Raw genomic sequence first — 21,709 nt, 5'->3', positions numbered from 1 at the left:
ACTCCTCAACCTTACCATTTCTGACTCTCAGGAAGCCTGCCCTGACTGCCCCTTGGCCGGCCCCCTGCCCAGCCTGGGTGAGGTATCCTGGCCAACTATTCAGTACATCTGTTCCTCTAATTTCTTAATACTCTTTTATTTATGGGATTTTTGTTTGTGGAATATTTGTTTCAAATGTCAGCCTCCCCCACTAGACCACAGGTGCACTGGAGGGCAGGGGCTGAGCTCTCTTCCAGCATCTATTGCCGAGCCTGGCCCATAGCGGACAATTTCTGTGCAAACGGGAGCCCAGAGGAGGTGCGACCAGGGGCTCTTCTAGAGGGATTTGTGCGGGGGTCGGGGTGGGGAGAGAGGCCAGGTAGCCTCTCCAGCCAAAGGACTCTGGCTCTCAAAAATTTTTGTTTTGTATCTTCAGCTTGAGTCTTAATAAAGATAAGGGACAGCATTACAGGGAAGCTTTGCTCTGGCACCGCCCGGTGTGGGGGTGCAGGGGGCGCTGTAACAGGCTCTGGGGCAGCCTTTCCGAGTCAATACAGGGACGTGGATAAAGGGCAGCAAGGTCCCTGTCCCCTTTGTCGGTAAGTCTCTAACCCCCCGAGGGAGGCCGCTCCTCTGATATCTCCGGGGGGGGGGGGGGGCTCCCCTGGGCCACCTCTAGCAAGGTGGTTAGCCTCTCAGAACTGGGGCTGCGGGGACTGGAAGAGAACGGCTGTGCAGCGTCTAGTCAGAGCTATGGTTTTTCCAGTGTCATGTATGGATGTGAGAGTTGGACCATAGAGAAGGCTGAACGCAGAAGAACTGATGCTTTCCAACCGTGGTGTAGGAGAAGACTCTTGAGAGTCCCTTGGACTGCAAGGAGATCCAACCAGTCCATCCTAAAGGAGATCAGTCCTGAATATTCATTGGAAGGACTGATGCTGAAGCTGAAACTCCAATACTTTGGCCACCTGATACGAAGAACTGACTCACTGGAAAACACCCTGATGCTGGGAAAGACTGAAGGCGGGAGGAGAAGGGGACGACAGAGGATGAGATGGTTGGATGGCATCACCGACTCAAAGGACATGAGTTTGAGTAAACTCCAGGAGTTGGTGATGGACAGGGAGGCCTGGCGTGCTGCAGTCCCTGGGGTCGCAAAGAGTCGGACACGACTGAGCGACTGAACTGAACTTGCAGAGCCTGGCACTGAGTCAGCAGGCGCGTGGACAAAGTCAGCGCAGGTCCCCCCCGAGGGCGGACCAGCCTTCAGCACGCGCGCTGGGGACCTCACACGTGCGGCTTCCTCGGTCCGGCACGCTGGGCGCTGGCGTCAGGGAGCCGCGCGCTGTGACGCCCCCGGCGTTGCCCAGCAATCGCGGACGCCGCGGCGACGTGCGCGCGAGCGAGCGGGCGGTTGGGGCGGCTCCGGGGGCCCGGGTCCTGCGGCGGCGCCTACAGCGCGGATCCACCACTGCCTCCCTGCCCCCCGCCCCCGCCCGGGCCGGGCCTCGGGGAGACGGGCGAGCCCGGGCGCGGGAGGAGGCGGCGGCTCGGCTCTGCTCCTGCGGCGGCCCCGCCGCCCAGCTTCCTCCTCGTCTCCGGGTGACCCCCGAGGAGCCCGGTCCCCCAGCCGCCGCGGCCCCGGCCCCGCCGCGCGGGCGCTGGCCCCGCCCCCTGGCCCGGGCTGCTGGGGGGGCCCGTGCGGGCCGGCCCTGGGGGACCCCCGCCGCCGCGGCGGCGCCATGGCCTCGGAGTCGGTGAAGGTGGTGGTGCGCTGCCGCCCCATGAACCAGCGGGAGCGGGAGCTGAACTGCCGGCTGGTGGTGACGGTGGACTCCGCTCGCGGCCAGTGCTTCATCCAGAACCCGGGCGCCGCGGACCAGCCCCCCAAGCAGTTCACCTTCGATGGCGCCTACTACATGGACCACTTCACCGAGCAGATTTACAACGAGATCGCCTACCCGCTGGTGGAGGTGAGGGCCCCCGCTTCCCGAGGAGACCCGCTGGGCAGGACCTGGGGCCCCTCGGAGGGCTCCTGAGGGCCGGTCCTGCCCCCCGGGCCGGGGGGAAGGCCTTCTGGAGGGGCCGCAGGTGGACAGCAGCAGGCTGAAGACCTCCGTCCCCGCAGGAGACTGCTGGAAGCCACCTGCAGTGTCTGTCTGGGTCCCCCACTGCCCCTGGTGCCAAGGCTGGTTCTCACCCCATCCTTCCGCCGTTCCCCACAGGAACTCCAGCCCCCGCGACCACTTGCCCCCCACCTTCACCGGGCAGCCTCAAGACTCCTCTGAAAGCGCCCGTCACTCCCCCAGCCTCCCAAGAGCCCCAGGCCTCGTCCTCCTCAGCCTCCCCCTTCTCTCGCCTCTACGCCCTCCCGAGCCCTGGCCCCCCTCTTTCTGCCCTCAACTCCTGGAGTCCTCTCCCTCTTCACCCCCGCTCCAGCTTCCTGAGAGGCCTGTCGGGGTACAAGCCTATATGTGTGTGTGGAGCAGGGTCGGGGGGGGGGGGGTGTCTCACTTCTGCAGAGAGAAGGCTGTTGGCCAGGCCTTGGTCTGGGAGGAGCGGAAACCCTTGACGTTTGGTCTCCCTGGAGCTGGAAGAATGGGGAGGCAACAGCAGTTTCCACCCCTTTGCAGGGCTTTTGATTTTTCTTCACCCCCTCAGACTAGGGAGCTCCTTGGAGCTGCAGGGCAGGGAGGCTCCCATGTCACGGATGGGGAGACTGAGGCCCGGAGGGAAGGAAACTGCGGAGTTCCCACAGAGAGTTTCTGGAGGAGATGGGGCTGGAGCTACGCCTGCTCTCTTCTGGCCAAGGGTTTCCTTGCTACTGCCACCTTCCCAGTTGTGCGGCGAATTTGCTAGTGGAGATGTCAGGATGTGAGGTGTTGTTCCAGGAAAAAAGGAAAGGTTGGAGAACTGCTGCCTATATCCCCCTGCAGGTGAGGATACTTGAGGCTCTGGGGAGTCTGGCAGCAGAGAAACTAGTTTGACTTCTCTAACCCAGTGTTTCCAAAAGGCATTTTCCCGTGGAGCCTTTCTGCTTTGGCCAGGAGGCCAGCTAACATCCCCCAGCACACCTCCTTTGGCTGTGGTCAGAACCCTTTGTGGGGGTTGAAGTGTTCCGGAGCCCAGAGCCCCCCAGCAGTGAGGGCGTGACTGGAGGTGATGCCCAGGGGAAGAGGGCAAGTCTCCCCAACGTTGGTCCCGGGCACTGGGGGTGGCCAGGCTCCCCTGCCATCCTGGACTCTCAGGCTCTAAGGGACCGGAATGGGTGGTCTGCTCCCTCCCCCACCCCGGGGTCCTTGACTGCCCACCTGGTGGCAGGCGATCACCCTTCCCAGAGAAGCCTGCCCTCCCCTTTGCTTCTTCACTCCTGGAAGACCCTTCTGCACAGTGAATCAGAGCCAGACTCCCTGACGCTTTCACTCCCTGCCCTGGCTCTGTCCCGGGGCGCACAGAACACCTCTGCTTCCTGGTCCAGGGTCGGTTCCTCAGAGATGGGAAGATTCTGAGACTGAGTTCTCCTTGGCCTCGGCTTCCCCAGGGGCTCAGCCTTGCTCTTGCGTCTGCCTCCTCACCCTGGAAATAATCCTCCTGAGCATACCTCCCTTGTCGGCGTCCCCAAGAAGCCCCAGCCCAGAGGGGACACCTCAGATCTCTCCTCCAGCCCCTACTCCTGTCGCAAGGGCTCTACTACAGGGACACCTGCCTCTGGGCATCCCACGGAGCCTCAGGCTCAGCAGGACATACGTCCCATTTTCATTCGTTCACTCAGCCAACGAAGAGCATCCCGGTACCAGGCCCCATCCAAGGCATGTAGCAATAACAGCACCTTCCCTCAGCGAGCTCACAGCCAGGCAGAGGAGCAGCTAAGCTAGTAGCTGCAAGCCAGGGTGATGAGTGGGAAGAGAAGCCACGGGGACTTTGGCAGAACAAAGAAGACTAGCAATCCTGGGCTCGGAGGGGATGGGCAGGCAGGGAGGACTTCCTGGAAGCAGTGAGGTCTAAACTGAGGCCAGAAGGATGAGAGGGGTCAGCCAGGCAAGAAGATGGAAGAAAGGGCCTTTCAGCTGGAGACAAAACCATTTGATCTTCGCCAGACTCCATGTACATACTTAAAGCTGGGATTATCATTCCTGATGAGGAAATTGAAGCCTTGAGCGTCCCAGAATGAGTTAGGGGTGATTTTGACTGCAGGGCTAGGTCCCCAAGCTCCGTCCTGTGAGTCGTACGCAAAGCACAGCGAGGAGCAGCTGCACCCTTAGGCTGGGCAGCTGTGTGTCTGTCCTGCTGGGCTCTGACCACCTCCAGGGGCCCTCCTGCCCAGGTCCTTCCCTCCAGATCCTGCTGTGCAAAGCCTCCAGCACCTCAGACTGACCCTTCCCGCCCTCCGCTCCTCTCCCTCCCCTTGCCTCGCCTTCTCTCCCACTTAAATCCAGACCGGGTTCCTGATTTCTCTGTCACTGGGTGACCTCTTCCACTCTCCTGGGAGCTGACCACCCCAGATCCATCTTTCAGCCAGCTCAGCACAACCTACCCTGAGCTCGTCGCCTCCATGTCCGGCCTTCTGCTTGGTCTCTGGGCTCTTTCCCAGCCAGTGGCTTTTCCCTCTCCCCATCCTCCTGCTTCACACCCACAGCCTTAGAGTCACCTCTGATGAGCCACCGCCCAACCCACCCAGGGGCCTGGTACCATGCCTTCTACCAGGACAGACCAAGGACAGGCCCGGTTTCCAGAGACATCAACACAGTAGAATTTGGCCCCTGGATGGAACACAGAGCTGTTGGTTTGGGAGAGGACAGAAAGGCGGCATGAGGCAATTTAGCACAGATGCTAGGCAGAAAAAATAAACAGCACATCCGACCTCTAATAGCAGCTTCACGCGAGTTATTGCTGAGGGTGACACCAAGTTATAAAGACAGTCAACTAACAGTTTAATTTCACAAAAATCATTCAGTAAACAGTAACATGGGGGACCTTGGCCAAACCTGGGTGGACAGAGTGGATGACACTTGGACCCGCTCCGTGTCTGTGCGTGTCGCTGGCAGGTCTGGAGTATCACTTAATGGGTGAGGCGTTTTTGAAATTTTATGTTTTGCCTTAAGAATGCAGGTAACGTTGTCTTCCACTTCACAGCAGCGTGGTTCTGCAGAACTTCCTGCAGTGGTGGAAATGTTCTGGATCTGGGCTGTCCAATTAGGGACCGCCAGCCACACATGGCAAGTGAGCACTTGACGTGAAGCTAATGTTTTTGAGGAACCGAATCTTAGTTTTATTTCATCGTAAGTTAAATTTGAGTAACCACATACGGCCAGTGGCTACCACTGGGGATGGCACAGCTCTCAAGCCATCTTTCCAATACAGATGTAACATGAGCCACAGACAGAATTTAAATGTTTCTAGTAGCCGCATTTTAAAAGGGCTTCCCTAGTAGCTCAGCTGGTAAAGAATCTGCCTACAATGCAGGAGACCCCAGTTTAATTCCTAGGTTGGTAAGATCCTCTGGGGAAGGGATAGGCTGCCCACTCCAGTATTCTTGGGCTTCTCTGGTGGCTCAGATGGTAAAGAATCTGCTCACAATATGAGAGACCTGGGTTTGATCCCTGGGTTGGGAAGATCCTCTGGAGGAGGAGGACATGGCAACCCACTCCAGTGTTCTTGCCTGGAGAATCGACATGGACAGAGGAGCCTGACGGGCTACAGTCCACGGGGTTGTGAAGAGTCGGACATGACTGAGTGACTAAGCACAGCACATTTTTAAAAGCGAAAGGAAGCAAGGAAAAAAGAGCCTGATAATAGATATTATCGTGGCATAATAGCTGTCAGAGAGATACCTTACATTCTTTCTTCACTGTAAGCCTTCGAGATCACGTGTGTGTTTCACACTTATAGCACGTCTTAATTTAGGTGCTAAAGTGTCAACAGTTCAAATGAAATGAAACACAAAAAGTAAATTCATGTTTAATGGGAAACTATTTTACACTGCTTTGGATTTTAAATGGAAAATGGAAAATTTTCCATTAAAAACATTTTTTTAAAATATTTTAAAGTTTTAACCTTTCTCAGTGGCATGAGGCACCCTTCAGGTGTGCCTGTGGCTGCCCTACTGCACCGGCGTGTGAAATATTTACTTTGATACGGAACCCTCCTCCAGGCCCGGGTGACACTGATGCTCCAGGCCCTGCATCGCGTTGTCCCTGGGGCTCCGTGTGCCCCCGCCTCTGGCCTTCCGGTTGGGTGACTGGTCTGCCATCACTTCCACCCCCCACCCCGCCCCCCGGCCGTCTGATGAGCTGTGGATGGTGACTTCCAGTCTTACTTTCCCTGCAGCCCCTGGGGACCCCGAGCCCTGCCGTGGTCTGCAGGATCGGTCTTTGCAGATGCCAGCTGGGCCCTGGGGCCTGGGCACAGCTCTCTGGGCCCATATTCTGACACAAGAGTCCCACTCCCCGTGCTAAGTTCTAGAATTTGTGGCCTCATGAGCGGGGCGAGGGCAGGGAGCGGGGTGTCTTCCTTGTTGGGGGTTCGGTCCCCAGCCAGAGCACGGTCCCCTGCAGAGAAGACAGTGGGAAACTATGCAGTGAACAATGGCCTCCGCGAACGAGGGTCGAGGGTCGCCCTGGGGGGATGCCACCCTGGCTTGCCGCCGCCTCCTTCCCAGCTTCGTCTCCATCCCCCTCGCCCGAGGTCCGCCTGCTCTCAGCCTCCCACCCCTCCCCTCAAGGCTTTGCTCCAGCCTTCACCCCAGCCTTCTTCCTCCTCTCACCTGTCGAAATCCAAGCCACCCTTTCTGTTCCCCTGTTCTCCGCCCTCGCCCACCTGCCTGGAAAGTTTGCCAGCTCTTCCCGCACTTTCCTCGCCCAGCCTGAACTCCATCATTGCTCGCACCTGCACCTCACAGGAGAAGGCCCATCTCCCACACGTTCCAGCAGACACTTGGGTGGCACCTACCTCCGTGTGCCAGCACTTCGAGTGCCAGGGCAGGAAATCATTCCCAAGTACAGCTCTCAACGGGCCTCCCTGGTGCCTCAGCGGTAGAGAATCCCCCTGCCAATGCAGGAGACCCGGGTTCGATCCCTGGGTTGAGAAGATCCCCTGGAGAAGGAAACAGCAACCCACTCCAGTACTCTCGCCTGGAAAATCATGGACAGAAGAGCCTGGTGGGCTACGGTCCACAGGGTCGGAGAGAGACACGACTGAGCGACTAAACAGCAGCAGCAAGCCCCCCTCTCCACAGCCTCAGAGGAGGTGCTGTTCTGACCCTTGGTCACCGGTGAGGACGCCGGGGCCCCACGTCCCTGGATGAGAACAGGCCAAGGGCGCAGGCAGGACGGGATGGCACCAGGCTCTTAGCCAGACACAGGGACGGTCTGCTACCCGACCAGCGGTGCCGCCTCCATCTCTGCACAGCCACCCCACCCGGCGCCACCATGCTGGGAGAACCAGGGGTTGGTGGGGGCGCTGGGTCCCTGCGTCAGGAGGTAGCCCCGCAGCCCCGGGCCCAGCCCCGAGCCTGGCCGTGCCAGGCCAGCTGAGCGCTGGGCTGTGTCCCCCTCGCAGGGCGTAACTGAGGGCTACAATGGCACCATCTTTGCCTACGGCCAGACGGGCAGCGGGAAGTCCTTCACCATGCAGGGCCTGCCGGACCCGGCCTGCCAGAGAGGCATCATCCCCCGGGCCTTCGAGCACGTTTTCGAGAGCGTCCAGGTAATGGTCCTGGTGGATGGCAGGGGCGGGGCTGGGCGCCCCAGGCATTACCGTGAACGTCCCGGAGCACTTATGACCCAGGATGTGGGATGTGGTCAGAGCCTGCCCAGCCGCGGCCCAGACAGGCAGAGGCAGGCTCTAGTTTCTGAAGCAGTGATGGGAGAACTTAAAGCTGAGAAAATTCTACCTACCAGTTGTACATTTTTCTCCTGCCATCTTTGGAATTTTAACATTTCATGTGATATTTCACATGGATATGGTGGCCCAGAGTGCTGGCCCGAGACGTGGTGTAAATGATCAGAGCTTCCCCTTTTCATGGACCAGCTGCTGCAGACCAAGCGCTGTGCAGAGCACTTTGCATAATTACTGCGCTACGACCCTAGCCCAGGAGGTAGCTGTTGCCCTCATTTTTGATATAGGGAAGCCAAGACCGGGAGCCCTTACGGGCTGGGCCCAGACCAGTGATCCTGGGGTCCAGATGGCAGGTGAGACATGCCCTGCTGCCCACCCGTGAAGGCTCAGAGATCCCGGCATCTGAGAAATGACAAAGCGGAGGCTAGTCCGCTGCAGAGCCCGCTGTGCTGCAGCTGGGACTCATTCTGAGGACCCGCAAGCAACTGGGAGAGCTGCCAGGGATTAGCTCAGGGCCGGTGCTGGGACCAGGCCTTAAACCCACAGTCTCAGGCTCTCCACCTTCACAGTGGGGAGCCCTCTCCTGTTTCCTTTCCCAGGAGGCCTGTAGAGTGCAGAGGGAGTGTGACTCCTTAGCAGTGGGAAATGATGCCACTCTGAGACGCTTGAGGGCCCAGCCAGCCAGAGAGGAGGGGACCGCTTGCTAGGCAGGCAGGGCCAGGTGAGGTCAGGGACGCCGCTCCCCTTGACGTCCCGCCTCCTGCCGCCGTGTCTTGCCACGATGTCTTTTCGTGCCAGCCAGGCAGCGGGTGTTCAGGGGTGTCTGTTCTTTCTGGCCTCTCCCTGCAGTGTGCAGAGAACACCAAGTTCCTGGTCCGGGCTTCCTACCTGGAGATCTACAATGAAGATGTCCGGGACCTGCTAGGCACAGACGCCAAGCAGAAGCTGGAGGTGGGTTGGGTGCGGCCCTGGCCGGGGTAGGTGGGGGTGCTGGAGGAGATATGGGGAAGGGTCCCCAGGGCCCGCTAGTCTGCCCAACCCTGCCAGATGGGCAAAGCAGAACTGATCCCTAGGGGAGCCCAGCGAGATCAAGTGACCTGCCAGGACTGGACAGCCAGGTGGTTAGCAAGGCTGGACCAGGTCTGGGACCTTTGGGCAAGGCTTGGTTATGTCTCCTATCTGGGACTTTAAATGCTGGACCGGCCTGATCCAGTTCCAGGAGGAGCCTGAGAAGGGGAGACCGACCCCGGTCTGTGGCCAGCATGCCAGTGACTGCTCCCAGACTCTGGGGCTTCTTATCTGACCACTGGATCTTCCCACTGTGAGGCCCACAACCAGCGGTGGGGGTTGACCTACCTTCTCCAGTCCAGAGTCAGAATGCCCGCACTGGGGGAGTGTCAGTCCTTAATGAGCATCAGTCTTGGGAGGTTGCAGTGGAGATCCCCATCCTGTAGATGCGGAAGGGAGGCTGGGAAAGAGACGGGGACTTGCCTGAGGCCGCTGGGTTAGGAAGCCCCAGAGTCAGGGTTGGACATTTTCCATGGTTCAAACTGCCTATATCTCGCTGGGGCACAGGCCTTGACCGCCAGTGAGGGGTGGGGGGCAGAAGCAGATAGGGGGCTGCTGATAAGGTCCAGAAGCAGATAAGGTCCAGTCCTCTGGACCCTCCCCGACCTCCAGACTGGACCGGACATTGTGACCTCCGGGTTCCTGCCCCACCCCCATCCACGTGGGACAGGGCTGTTTCCCTGCTCAGCTCCAGAGCTCCCCACTTACCTCTAGAGACCCCCCTACCCCCACCCCGCACTTGTCCTGGCTTCATTTGGAGGGACCTCGAGTTCCTCTCTGGCCTGCAACAATTAAATGCCCCACCGGAACACACGTGACCCCAAGGAGCAGCTGTTTTGGAAAAAACACTTGTTTGTACTGATCACGTGGCGGAAAAATCCTTAAAAATTTGTGCCAGAAAGACCCTTAGAGAGCTCCTAAGTCCACAGTCCTTTTGTGGTGGTGATGAGGGAACTGAGCCCCAGGGAGGGGAAGGGACTTGGCCAAGGTCACACAGCAAGTTACTAGCAATGGTGTTGGTACCAGAACGTGCAGGATCTGAGTGGTCAGGTGGTTTTTCCTCCCAGACTTTTTGGGGTGGGCAATATAGGAAACCTGGGGGGCCATGAGAAGCCGGCAACAGGGTTCCTTTCGAGGGAGGGACGTCCATGAGTCAACGCATCCATTCAGCAGAGATGGCTGTGAACCACCCCACCCTCCCAGTCCCCGTCCAGATCAGGACCTGCCCCCAGCACCCCCCTCCTCAGCTCCTCGAAGATACAAGGTGCTCTGCCCTTTCCACACAGGAGCCTCCAGCCACCCCCCTGCAGTCTTTGCACTGTTCTCTCTCCTGGAGCTGGAGCAGCTGAGTCATCACTCAGCCCCCAGACAGGGAAATGGCGACAGCATCAGGGGGCCCCCCTCCCCTTCCTCCCCACCCCGAACCCTAGGATGGGCTAGGTTAACCAGGCCCCGGCGGGGCAGGGGTGCCCAGGGCTGGCAGCTGCATGCACTTGGCCCAGCTGGGCCACAGGCCTCCAGCCTGGTAAACCAGGCTGCCTGGAGGTGGAGGGTCGCCTATAACTGATGTGCTCAGAGACACCCGCCTTGGGTGCACCAGGCTCTCTCCCGGGAGGTGCAGCTGGGTTCTCCTGTAAGCCTGACCCTAGCCTCAGGAGGAGCTGCTGTTTTTGTCCTTTATTACAGAGGAGGAGCCTGAGGCTCCTAGTGCCTAGGTGCAAACCGGCCCAAGGGCACAGTTAGGAAGGGACAGAGGTGGCATCCAGGTGGCGAGGCTCTGCGGCACAGCGCAGGGCCTGGTGATTCTGGTCGTTAGAGGAGGTTGGATCAGCTGGGGTCAGCAAGGGATTTGGGGAAGCGGATTATACCCCTTCCCCCACCACCACGAACCGCCCGCAGAGAACCCTGCTCGGCGCTGGGTGGTGCAGGAGGCGGCTGAGGGGCTGCGGGCGTCCGGCCAGTGTGGCAGGACCCCCCTCCTCCGCCGGGACGCATCCTGACTCCGGACCGGCAGGCATGGTTCTGGTCCTGCGCGCAGCGCGCCCGCCCACCCGCGGAATCCCAGCTGGTTGCCATGGCGACCGGGCCCGGCCTGGCATTTTGGAGGAGCAGTTACCAAGGAACGCGGGGCACAGCTGGCGCTGACACTCGGAGGAGGGTGGGGGCGGGAACAGCGGGGGCGGGGCGGAGGGCTCAGGTGGTGAGGTGCGGCCTAAAAATAGGGGTTGGGGAGACCTTTATGTCAGGGTCATCGCTCTACAGAGAGAGATGGCCTCACCTCCTCAGTATCTGGGGTCACTGAATCCCCTCCAAGCTCCCACAGAGCTTCCTTTAGATCCACTCTCTTCTTAACCCTCCCAACAGCCCTGTGGGGAATAGGGTTTATCACCCTCACTGTACAGATGGGCTTCCCTGGGGGCTCAGACAGTAAAGCGTCTGCCTACAATGAGGGAGACCTGGGTTCAATCCCTGGGTCGGGAAGATCTCCTGGAGAAGGAAATGGCAACCCACTCCAGTACTCTTGCCTGGGGAATCCCATGGACGGAGGAGCCTGGTGGGCTACAGTCCATGGGGTCGCAAAGAGTCAGACATGACTGAGCAACCTCACTTTCACTTTACTGATGAGGCAACCGAGGCCAGGAGAGGCAAAGTGACTTCCCTAAAAAGTAGCAAGCCAGGACGAAGTGTCTAGCCTGGGCCCGTCTGAGTACAGACGAGAAGCTGCGTTCTTCCCGAGGCTGGGAGCCGCCATCCCCGCACGCGCACCCACTCTGTGCCCATCTAGGCATCTAGGTTCCGGCATCTAGGTTCTGGGGAAGCGGCAGTGCCCAGAGCAGGCCACAGCGCGGGCGCACCTTCTCCCAGGCCGCCCTCAAGCTCTGCTCTGCTGGCCGCGTCTCCTGCTCCTGGCCTTTGAGCTCCAGGCTCACAGCCACCTCCAAGGTCAAGGTCAGCCCTGTGTCCTGTCAAACCTGTTCCTCCAGGGCACTGCAGTGAAAGTGAAAGTCACTCAGTTGTGTCCGACTCTTTGCGACCCCCTGGGCTGTACAGTCCATGGAATTCTCCAGGCCAGAATGCTGGAGTCGATAGCCTTTCCCTTCTCCAGGGGATCATCCCCACCCAGGGATCAAACCTACGTCTTCCGTACTGCAGGCGGATTCTTTACCCGCTGAGCCACTAGGGAAGCCGCGGCAGCCTCTGGAGTCGTCCGCTGCTGGGACCCCGGTGCGGCCCTCCAACAAGTCAGTCACTCAACCTTTCTGTGCCTCAGCGGTTTAACTGTTCCCTGAGACCCGATCCTTCAGTCTGGGTCTGGCTCCTTCTCCAGACTGGGGCCACTAGGGCAAGCTGGTGCTGGCCACCCTCACTCACCGCCCCACCTGCCCCCCGACTCTGCAGCAGGGGTCCAGCCCCACCTGCGACCCTGAAGCTGCCCCGGGGCACAACATACAAGCCTGCCCTGGCCCAGAGCAGCAGATGACTTCTGTCCCGGTTCCTTCCTGCTCCTGCCGGAGCAGTTCGTATTTCCTCTCACACTGGAAGAATACTGCGTTTCACAGCTGTGTCAGCAGCATGACAGCTTGGCTGCTTGGAGACCGAGCGGGCAGCAGTCAGATAAATTAATTTACTTGCTGCCGTCCTGCTGAGGGCTGGAGGGAGCCGCGGGCCAGGCTGAGCTGCCGGCTAGCGGGGGCTCTGGGCAGCAGACGGCCCTTCACCTGCTGTGGTCCACGAAGTCTGGGAACATTCCTGTTGCCCTGGAGCTGCGGCAGAGAGATGTGGGCAGAAGGCACGTTGGCACAGCAGGGGAGAAGCACTCAGAGCCCTTGGGTGAACGACCACTGGGTCAGCCCCCCAGGGGCTAAAGCCCCAGACGGGAAACCGCCTCTACAGCTAGGGTGCCAACAGCAGCGATGAGGCCCAGGGCGGCCATTTATGGAGCACTTGCCAGGTGCCAAGGTGATGCCTGGCATTGTACGGGCCTTAGTTTACAGAGTCCTCACCGCCTCCCTAGGAAATGTCCATTTTACAGATGTGGAAACTGAGGCCGAGGGAGGTTGATGTAGCTGGCCCAAGGTCGCACAATGAGGAAGAGGCGGGGGTGACTTTGAGGCTGCTCTGCCTGGTCTGTGACAGGGGAGTTCGAGGTGCCAGCCTGCCCCGCAGGAGGGCAGAGGCGGTGGGCACCGATGGGGCTCCTCCCGCGGGTTCCCTGGGGAGCCCTGACCCGCGTCTCCTGCCCGCAGCTGAAGGAGCACCCAGAGAAGGGGGTGTACGTGAAGGGGCTGTCCATGCACACGGTGCACAGCGTGGCCCAGTGCGAGCGCATCATGGAGGCGGGCTGGAAGAACCGCGCGGTGGGCTACACCTTGATGAACAAGGACTCCTCTCGCTCCCACTCCATCTTCACCATCAGCATCGAGATCTACGCCGTGGGTGCGTGGGGCCGGGCGGGGCTGGAGGGGGGCGGGCCTCCCGAGCCGGGTGCCCACTCCTAAGTAGTAGCCCAGACCCTTCACCTCTCGGAGCCTCCAGGGCTCCAGTTGGGAAGAGATGCTGGGATCGCCCGGAGGAAACACACGAGGACCATCCCTGTGCCAGGACCCGTGTTTAAAGGGGAGAGAGCATTACCACCACCAGCAATAGCACTGGCAGTTACTCTGGTGTACTTACTGCCTGCCAGGCAATGCGTGTGCATTGGCCCATTTGCTCCTTACCACCCCAGGAGGTGGATACTAGTAGCACCCCCATTTTACAGATGAGGAAACTGAGGTCACACAACTAGAAAGTCTCTGAGCTGGGCCTCTGTCCCAGGGGTCTGCCCCCAGAGCGTGTGCCACCCAGAACTCTTGTTTTTGTTTTTTTTTCACCCAGAACTTTAGAATATTTGTTTATTTTGACTGCGTCGGGTCTTAGCTGCTGCACGCATGCTCTTTGTTGTGGGACCGGCTCTCCAGTCGTGGCTCCCAGGCTTAGTTGCCCCAACTGGCATCAAACCTGCGTCCCCTGCCCTGGAAGGCGGATTCCTAACCACTGCACTACCAGGGAAGTCCCCGCCACCCAGGACTCTGGATTCTCCTCTTTCTGTGATGCTCCCTACTCCTGAGCCACCTCACTCTTCCTTTTTTTCCTTCCTGGAAGCATTACTGAGAAGGGGAAGAGGAAAGACAGGAAGAAGTACTCGTTTATTTCAGGTCACCTATGGATGCTATGCTGAGCCCTTCCCACACTTCATTCCGTTGAAGTCTCACAGCAGAGTTCTAAACGCAGGCAGACATTGTAACTCCCATTGACAGGTCAGGAAACGAAGGCTCTGAGAGATAAGTGACCTGCTGGTTCAAGGCCCACCTGACTGCTAAGAGGTGGAGCTGGGACTTGAACCCAGGTTGCTTTGCCAGCTGGGTTTTCCCCACTCACACTGCAGCTGCCTCTGGGTGTGTGGTTCATTCATCCCGGACAGAACTCCGGAGAGCAGTGGGTAGGGAGCAGCCTCGCTCACATAGGAATGTAGTTCTGGAGAGATCCTGGCCCAAGGTCATGGCCTGGGTCGATGGAGCCCCACGCAGCACGATGCCCAGCTGCGGGCTAACCTGGCTCCAGGCCAAGCCCCTGGGGCTGGATGGACTAGAGTCTTCCCCTGGGTGTAGACATGGGGTCTGGGGTGACGGTGTGGTCTCATCCTCGTGTGATGATGCTGTGGGTGGGGAGCTGGGACCTGGCCGGCTGAGGACAGATGAGGAGGGGAGGGGAGCGCGGCCCTGTGGGGGCCTCTCGGTCTCTGCAGATGAGTTTGCAGGACGAGGCAGGCTGCCTGGAAGCAGGTTTTTAAAGAATTGTTAAGATGTTTATTGCTTTCATGATAAAAGAAGTTCAGATAAAGATATTTAGGAGTTAAGAGAAAGGTAGGGGAAATTACTCACAAACACAACTATTAACATCTAAGCATATACTCTTTTGGTCCTTTTTTTCCCTATGAAAATTTTAAACACAACTGAATCTTAAGCTCTATTTAGTTTCTTCCCATGCCGTCCTTACAAATGTTCCCAACATCGTTCCTGCCACATCTTTCTGACCTCGGGAGGTGGATGGAGGTTCCTCATGGTCTTCCTCTCCCCACCCCTCTACAAGGTCTTGACGCCCATTTCCGGTTTCTCTGTGTTGTAAATGATGCAGTGATGAGCATCTTTGTGCACAAAGCCTTTTCTGCTTTTATTTTTATTTATTTATTTTTCATTTATTTTTATTAGTTGGAGGCTAATTACCTTACAATATTGTAGTGGTTTCTGTCATACATTGACCTGAATCAGCCATGGAGTTACATGTATTCCCCATCCCCATCCCCCCTCCCACCTTCCTCTCCATCCCATCCCTCTGGGTCTTCCCAGTGCACCAGGCCCGAGCACTTGTCTCATGCATCCAACCTGGGCTGGTGATCTGTTTCACCCTAGATAATATACATGTTTTGATGCTGTTCTCTTGAAACATCCCACCCTCGCCTTCTCCCACAGAGTCCAAAAGTCTGTTCTGTACATCTGTGTCTCTTGTTCTGTTTTGCGTATAGGGTTATCGTTACCATCTTTCTAAATTCCATATATATGCGTTAGTATACTGTAACCTTTTCTGCTTTTAGAGTCACCTCAGATTCCTTGGAGCGGGCCTCCTGGGATGAGGGTGCAAACCTGTCTAAGTTACCTGGTACATTCTGCAAAGAGCTATCCTAAAGGGTGTTTCCAAGTTCCTCCTGCCTGCTACTGCTTAAAAAAAAAAAAGCCCAAAGAATCAAGCCCCTTGCATGCCCAGGCCTCCACTGGGCATCAGCCAGACATTTTCTTCACTTTGGGTGACTGTGTTCATGGGCAAAGCCAGGACAATTCTGGTTTCAACGAGCAGGAAACCAAGGTAGAAGTTCCCTCCCCTCCCCTCATCTCGCTCCAGGAGCATTTGCTATATGGCAGGCGCGACCCTTGAGGGTGGTCTTGGGTTCCTGTGTTACCGAGAGAAAGGCTGAGACGAAGTTAGCTCCCTGAGGCCCGCAGCTCCCGCGGGATGGAACCCAGACTGGATCCCTCTGGGCTTCCCAAGTGATGCTCTGGGCCCCTGCTCCCGAGGCACCTGGCACCCGGGTCTGCCTGCCAGCGCAGCCGTGGTCCCCGCGGACCTGGGCGTGTTCTCGGGGCACGAAGACCTGCTGCGTGAGTGGGCTCTGTGACAGCGCTATCCGTTTACCCCTGCCAACAGCTTCCCTGGTGGGGAGCTGTCGTTAGCCTCATTTTGTTGGTGTGAGAATTGAAGATCAGGGCGGGATATGGCTCTGCCAAGGTCACACAGCAAGTAGAAGGCAGGACTTGGACGGGAACTGGGTCCCAGGGTCTCGAAGCCGATGTTTTTCTGCGTTGAAGGGTGGCAGCTTCCTGGTGACCCAGACACACGTCCCCTTACCCCATGCCTCACCTCCCAGGGAGGAGGGGCAGGGAACACTCAGGGAACAGCGTGTACCTCCCCGGAGGGTCGGCCCTGGGTTCTGACCTTGAATCTGCTCCTTAGCCAGCCATGTGACCTTGGGCACGTCACACGCCCTTTCTGAGCTTCACTTTTCTCGCCTGTAACATGGGCACAATCCTAGCAGCCCCCTTCGTGGGGCTCCCGTGCGGCTGAAATGAGACCCTCGGTGGGTGGGGACCACCCAGAGCCTCCTTTCTGCAGCGGGTCGCCGCACCCCAGGCCCCTCACCCCTCTGTGTGGTCTGTCTGCAGACGAGCGGGGCAAGGACCACCTCCGGGCGGGCAAGCTGAACCTGGTGGACTTGGCGGGCAGCGAGCGGCAGTCCAAGACGGGCGCCACGGGGGAGCGGCTCAAGGAGGCCACCAAGATCAACCTGTCTCTGTCGGCGCTGGGCAACGTCATCTCGGCCCTGGTGGACGGGCGCTGCAGGCACATCCCCTACCGGGACTCGAAGCTGACCCGGCTGCTGCAGGACTCGCTGGGCGGCAACACCCGGACGCTGATGGTGGCCTGCCTGTCGCCCGCCGACAACAACTACGACGAGACGCTCAGCACGCTGCGCTACGCCAACCGCGCCAAGAACATCCGCAACAAGCCGCGCATCAACGAGGACCCGAAGGACGCCCTGCTGCGCGAGTACCAGGAGGAGATCAAGAAGCTCAAGGCCCTCCTGGCGCAGCAGATGGGCCCCGGCAGACTGTCAGGTGGGCTGCGCGGCGCGGCCGGGGGACCGCAGGGCGGCCGGAGCGCCGGGAACGCGCTCTCCCCTCCCTCCGTGTCTGCCCGCCTCCCAGTCCTCATCTGAGGGGCGTGGACGCCGTGCCCCACCTCCTCCCAGCTGCGTGTGAGCAGCCAGGGGGATCCCTGCTTGGGGACGGCCCCGGGCGTGGAGGTATCTGCCCACCGATGCCCCAGGGAGAGGCTGGTCCATCCGGCCTGTCCCAGCAGCTGGAGGCTCCATTCCCCACCCCCGCCCCCCAACCCCGTTCCCTGCCTCCAGGCTGCGCATTGGGCCTCCCGCCTGTCTGCCTGTTGGCCCCGTGGCAGCCACAGAGTCGTGATGTTGTGCTGCTGAGCAGCGGAGTGACTCACGTCCCGCACCCCCGGTCCCCCGCATCCTGCCTCCGCTCCCAGAGAGGCACCTTGGGACCGCGGCTCTCATACCCAGGTGTTTGGCCGTCACCTGGCAGGTGGCAATCCAGACCTGGAGCCTGCAGAGTCCCTCTGTGCGGCTGAGGGGCTCCAGGGTCGTCTCTGTCTGAGAATTCTGGGAGGAAGGGCGCACCAGAGAGCCTGAGTCCATGTATCCATTCATCCGCCTCCCCACCTTCCTCTGTCCATCCATTCTCTGCCTGCACTGATCTACTCTTCCCCCCTCCATCTACCTATCCACTCATCCAGCCAGCCAGCCCACCTCCCTCCCACCCCATTATTTATCCTTCCACCCACCCATCCATCCATTCTCTGCCTGCACTGATCTACTCATCCCCCCATCCATCTACCCATCCACTCGTACATCCATTCAGCCAGCCAGCCAGCCCACCCACCCCCCCGCCCACTCCATTATTTACCCCCCACCCCCCCACCCCTTCTCTCCACCTACCCTATCTGCCCTCCTCTCCACACATCCGCCTGCTCATTCACTCCATCCTGCCATCCATTCTCGTAGCTCCCTTTCCTCTTACCTCCCACCACCCATTCACACCTGTCTGTGTGTGCCCTGGGCCTGGCATGGGGACCCAGAGATGATGCAGATCCACGTTCCGCCTCGTGGTTATCCTAGTCTCCTGGGAGGGAAGGGACACTCCCGCAGAGGTGCGTGTGCCCCTTGGGCAGAGAGCTTGATGGGGCACTTCAGGGCAGAAGGGAGCACGTGGGGTAGGGGGTGGGCCTCAGGGAGGGCTTCGCAGAGGAGGAGGGGTGCTTGAGTGCAGTCTGGCGGGATAAGAAGCCTCCTGTTAGGTGAGCGTGGTCAGTCTGTGCAGAGAGGCACAAGACTCTCAGGTGCCTTTGGGGACCCTCAAGGATTAAGAGATCCGCTGGCTGCCTGGGAAGCTGGGTGGTGGGAGGTGCCCAGGTGCAGGGGCTGGCAGGGGCGGCGTGGAGAGGGCCTTGACCACCATGGTGACGGCTTCCCCTTGGGCAGTGTGCCTTCCTCCTCTTCCCCTCCGGCCCCAGGATTAGTGAGGGGCGGCTCGATGGAGGAGTGGTGAGAGGTCCGGGAGGGAGTCGGGGTGCTCTGCTGGGGGCCCCCCCAGCCCTAACGCAGCAGCAGCTGACATTCCTGCAGACCTCCTGTGGTTACCACGGCAGACTTGCTGGGTGGGGGCTGTCTGTGTCCCATCTCCCTGGATTTGCAGCGTGGAGCCCAGACAAGCTGGGATGATGGTGCAGGGCAGGCAGAGAGCCGAGAGCCAGGCAGTAACTGCTGGCTCGCAGTCTGGCTCCTCGGGGAAGCGACTTAGACCCACCCTGAGTCTCAGTGTCCTCATCTGTGAAATGGGTCACCCGCCTTGCGACGGCTGTGGGGCAGTTGGGAGGACTGCATGAGATGGTTCACGTCGGGGCTTAGCCCAGAACTTGTCCCGTAAGGCTCCACAGACTGTACCTGACGCTTTGACTTCAGAGTTGGGCCTTGAGACCAGCCAGGGGTGTCTGACTCGGAGCTCCAGGTGTCCCCATCGCCCGGCACCCCCATGAGCTGGCGCCCTCTCAGCCCCAGCCCTCCCCCTGGTCTCCCCGGTCCCTCTGGTCTCCGGCATGTTTTTGTCTCCCCTTTTTAGCCACGCTGGAGATGTTGGTCTGTTTTCACCGCCCTCCCTGCTCACTTGCCCCTAGTTCAGGCAGGCCCCGTGCTCCCAGCCCGCAGAAACCACCTCCTGATTTTTTAAAAAGATCATTTATTTCTTTATTTGTGGCTGCATGGGGTCTTTGTCGCTGCGTGCGGTTTTCTCCAGCTGGGGGCTATTCTGTAGTTGCGATGTGCAGGCTCCTCACTGCAGGAGCTTCTCTCTCCATGTGGCACCAGCTCCAGGGTGGACCGGCTTCAGTAGCTGCGGTGTGAGGGCTGAGCCGTTGTGGTTCACAGGCTCAGGTGCTCTGCGGCACGTGGGATCTTCCCAGACCGAGGATCGAACCCGTGCCTCCTGGTGGTTAAATCCAGCGATCGGTCCGAGGAGGCCCCGCCTGCCCTCTTCGCTTCTGTTGACTCAGAGGATCCCCTCCCTCGTCCTTGAAGCCCTTGCTTCCTGGACACCCTCACCCCAGTCCTCCTGCCCCTCCAGCTGCTCCTCCTCATCCCTCGGACGAGTCTTCCCCTCTCCTGATGGCAGGTCGTCCAGGGGCCAGTCCTCCAGCCTCCTCTCTGTCTACACTCTCTCTTCTGGTCTCACGGCTTTAACCACCAACTCCCCGCTCATGGACCTCTATCCTGGCTGTGTGATGTGTGTCCAGGTCTTTTTAATTTATACAGGTGACTGAGTGGTGATGCAGAGAGGTCAATGTCTTCACAAGAAAGGGTTAACATTCCTTAGCTACCTGGGCAATGAGAGGCAGGCCACGCGGGACCACCGGGGTTGGGGGGAAGCACCAGGCGGGTCAGGCTGCAGAGGAGCCAGGGAAGCCTGAGCCAGAGCCGTGATCGAGGTTTTGGTGGAAAGACACAGCAGGCAGGAGAAAGGGCCCAGGACTGACCGGTTTGAGGAAGCGTGGCGGGATCAGGGCGTAATGCTGGCCTTGCTTGTGTGGTGCTGGCCCTTGTTGATTTCGGGCAGAGGAAATGCTGGCTCCCGGTGGGAGAGTTAGAGGCGGCCTTGGACTCGAGGTTAGCTGGTGTGCGTATGAAAGGTGGGCTCCTCCAAACAAGGTGTTGACTCCCCCTAGGAGTTGGCTGACCCCGGGAAGGACCGTCTCCTCCAGACCATCAAGTTCCCCAGGATGTTAAAACATCATTAAAATGAACCTGATTGATAACACCATCTCCTCCAAATTCCAGTCTTGAACATCCTGCCATCTATCTAATCATCACTCCAAACCTAATGTATGGGACACTGAGCCCTGAATCTTCCCCAGTCCTGCTTCTCCTGCAGCTGTTTCCCGCCCCGCCCCCACCTGCCCCCCGCCCCCCCCCCCCGGCTGGTGGCACCTCTCTCCCAGATGTTCAAGCCAGAAGCCTTGGCGTCATCATCCTTGGCTTCTCACTTTTGCCCTCTTGCTTTTGTTGTCTCTGTCTTTAGAATGATGTCTAAACCTTTAGCCGATGGCATCACCGACTCTATGGACGTGACTTTGAGTAAGCTCCAGGAGTCGGTGATGGACTGGGAGGCCTGGGGGTCGCAGAGTCGGACACGACTGAGTGACTGAACTGAACTGAACCTTTGGAGCAGGTCCAGATGCTGTCCACTGCAACCCCGTGGCCTGCAACCCCATGGCCTGCAACCCCGCTAGCATCTCAGCTGAAATACTGCAGAGGCCCCCCTGCCCCCAGCAGGCCTCCTGGCTATGATCTTGTCCCCCTGGTACATTCTCCACACGGCAGCCAGGGAGCTCCTGTTCAGACGCGAGTCCTGCCCTGCCCAAGCCCTCCATGGGCCGGTGGAATCCAGACTTGAAGCTAGAGTCCTTGCCAAGGCCAGCGCGTTGCCCTCTCTGCATGCCCTTGGCTCACACTCTCCCTCGCTCACTCTGCTCCAGCCTCAGTGGCCTCCCGGCTGTTCCTGGGACGGCCCCCTGCCTGCCACAGGACCTTTGCACTCACCTCTCCCTTCTGTCCTTCCCTGGGATCTCTGCCTGCCCCTCTCCCTCACTTCCTTCAGATCACTGCTTTCCGCCTACTTTGTCTAAGAGGTCTTTCCTGTCCACAAGAATTAAATTGCAGCCCTTTGCCCTGATCTTTACTTCTCCGCACCCTTCCTGCTTGCTTTTTCTTCTTAGAAAGTATCACTTTGTAACACGGTATGCCTTTTGCTCCCCTTTCTTTCCCAGTTGGAAATGATGTGTGTGGAGTCCTGTCTGTTCTGTTCAGTGCCAAACCCCCAGGTGCCCAAGAAAGGCTTGTTGGATGAGTATGTTGGCATTTTGCATAGAGATGTGCTCAAAATAAGTTCAGTATTGAGGGTCTTGTTTGAACGAGCACACTGTCATCATTTATGGTTTTCTGCTTAGTTTCTAGAGGCTTCCCAGGTGGCTCAGTGGGAAAAAAACCTGCCTGCCAATGCAGGAGACATGGGTTTGATCCCCAATCCAGGAGGATCCCCTGGAGAAGGAAATGGCAACCTGCTCCAGTATTCTTGCCTGGGATGTCCCGTGGGCAGAGGAGCCCGGC

The 21,709-nt window shown here is 59.0% G+C and overlaps 1 protein-coding gene across 2 annotated transcripts in view; it reads left to right on the top strand.

The window, feature by feature from the left end:
* Nucleotides 1–1,721: 1,721 nt before the first annotated feature.
* The window catches only part of KIF17 (kinesin family member 17), a 46,947-nt gene continuing 26,959 nt past the window's right edge, over nucleotides 1,722–21,709 (top strand). For both annotated transcript variants that reach the window (XM_061148084.1, XM_061148083.1), the window contains exons 1-5: nucleotides 1,722–1,952; nucleotides 7,537–7,683; nucleotides 8,665–8,766; nucleotides 13,131–13,320; nucleotides 16,638–17,090. In XM_061148084.1, coding sequence (XP_061004067.1) covers nucleotides 1,722–1,952; nucleotides 7,537–7,683; nucleotides 8,665–8,766; nucleotides 13,131–13,320; nucleotides 16,638–17,090 — 1,123 coding nt within the window. The remainder of the gene's footprint in view (nucleotides 1,953–7,536; nucleotides 7,684–8,664; nucleotides 8,767–13,130; nucleotides 13,321–16,637; nucleotides 17,091–21,709) is intronic.

The sequence above is a fragment of the Dama dama genome, chromosome 8 (genome assembly GCF_033118175.1).
Source record: "Dama dama isolate Ldn47 chromosome 8, ASM3311817v1, whole genome shotgun sequence".
NCBI lineage: Eukaryota > Metazoa > Chordata > Mammalia > Artiodactyla > Cervidae > Dama > Dama dama.
Note: the sequence above shows the minus strand (reverse complement) of the source record. Positions and strands in the feature narration are given on the sequence as shown.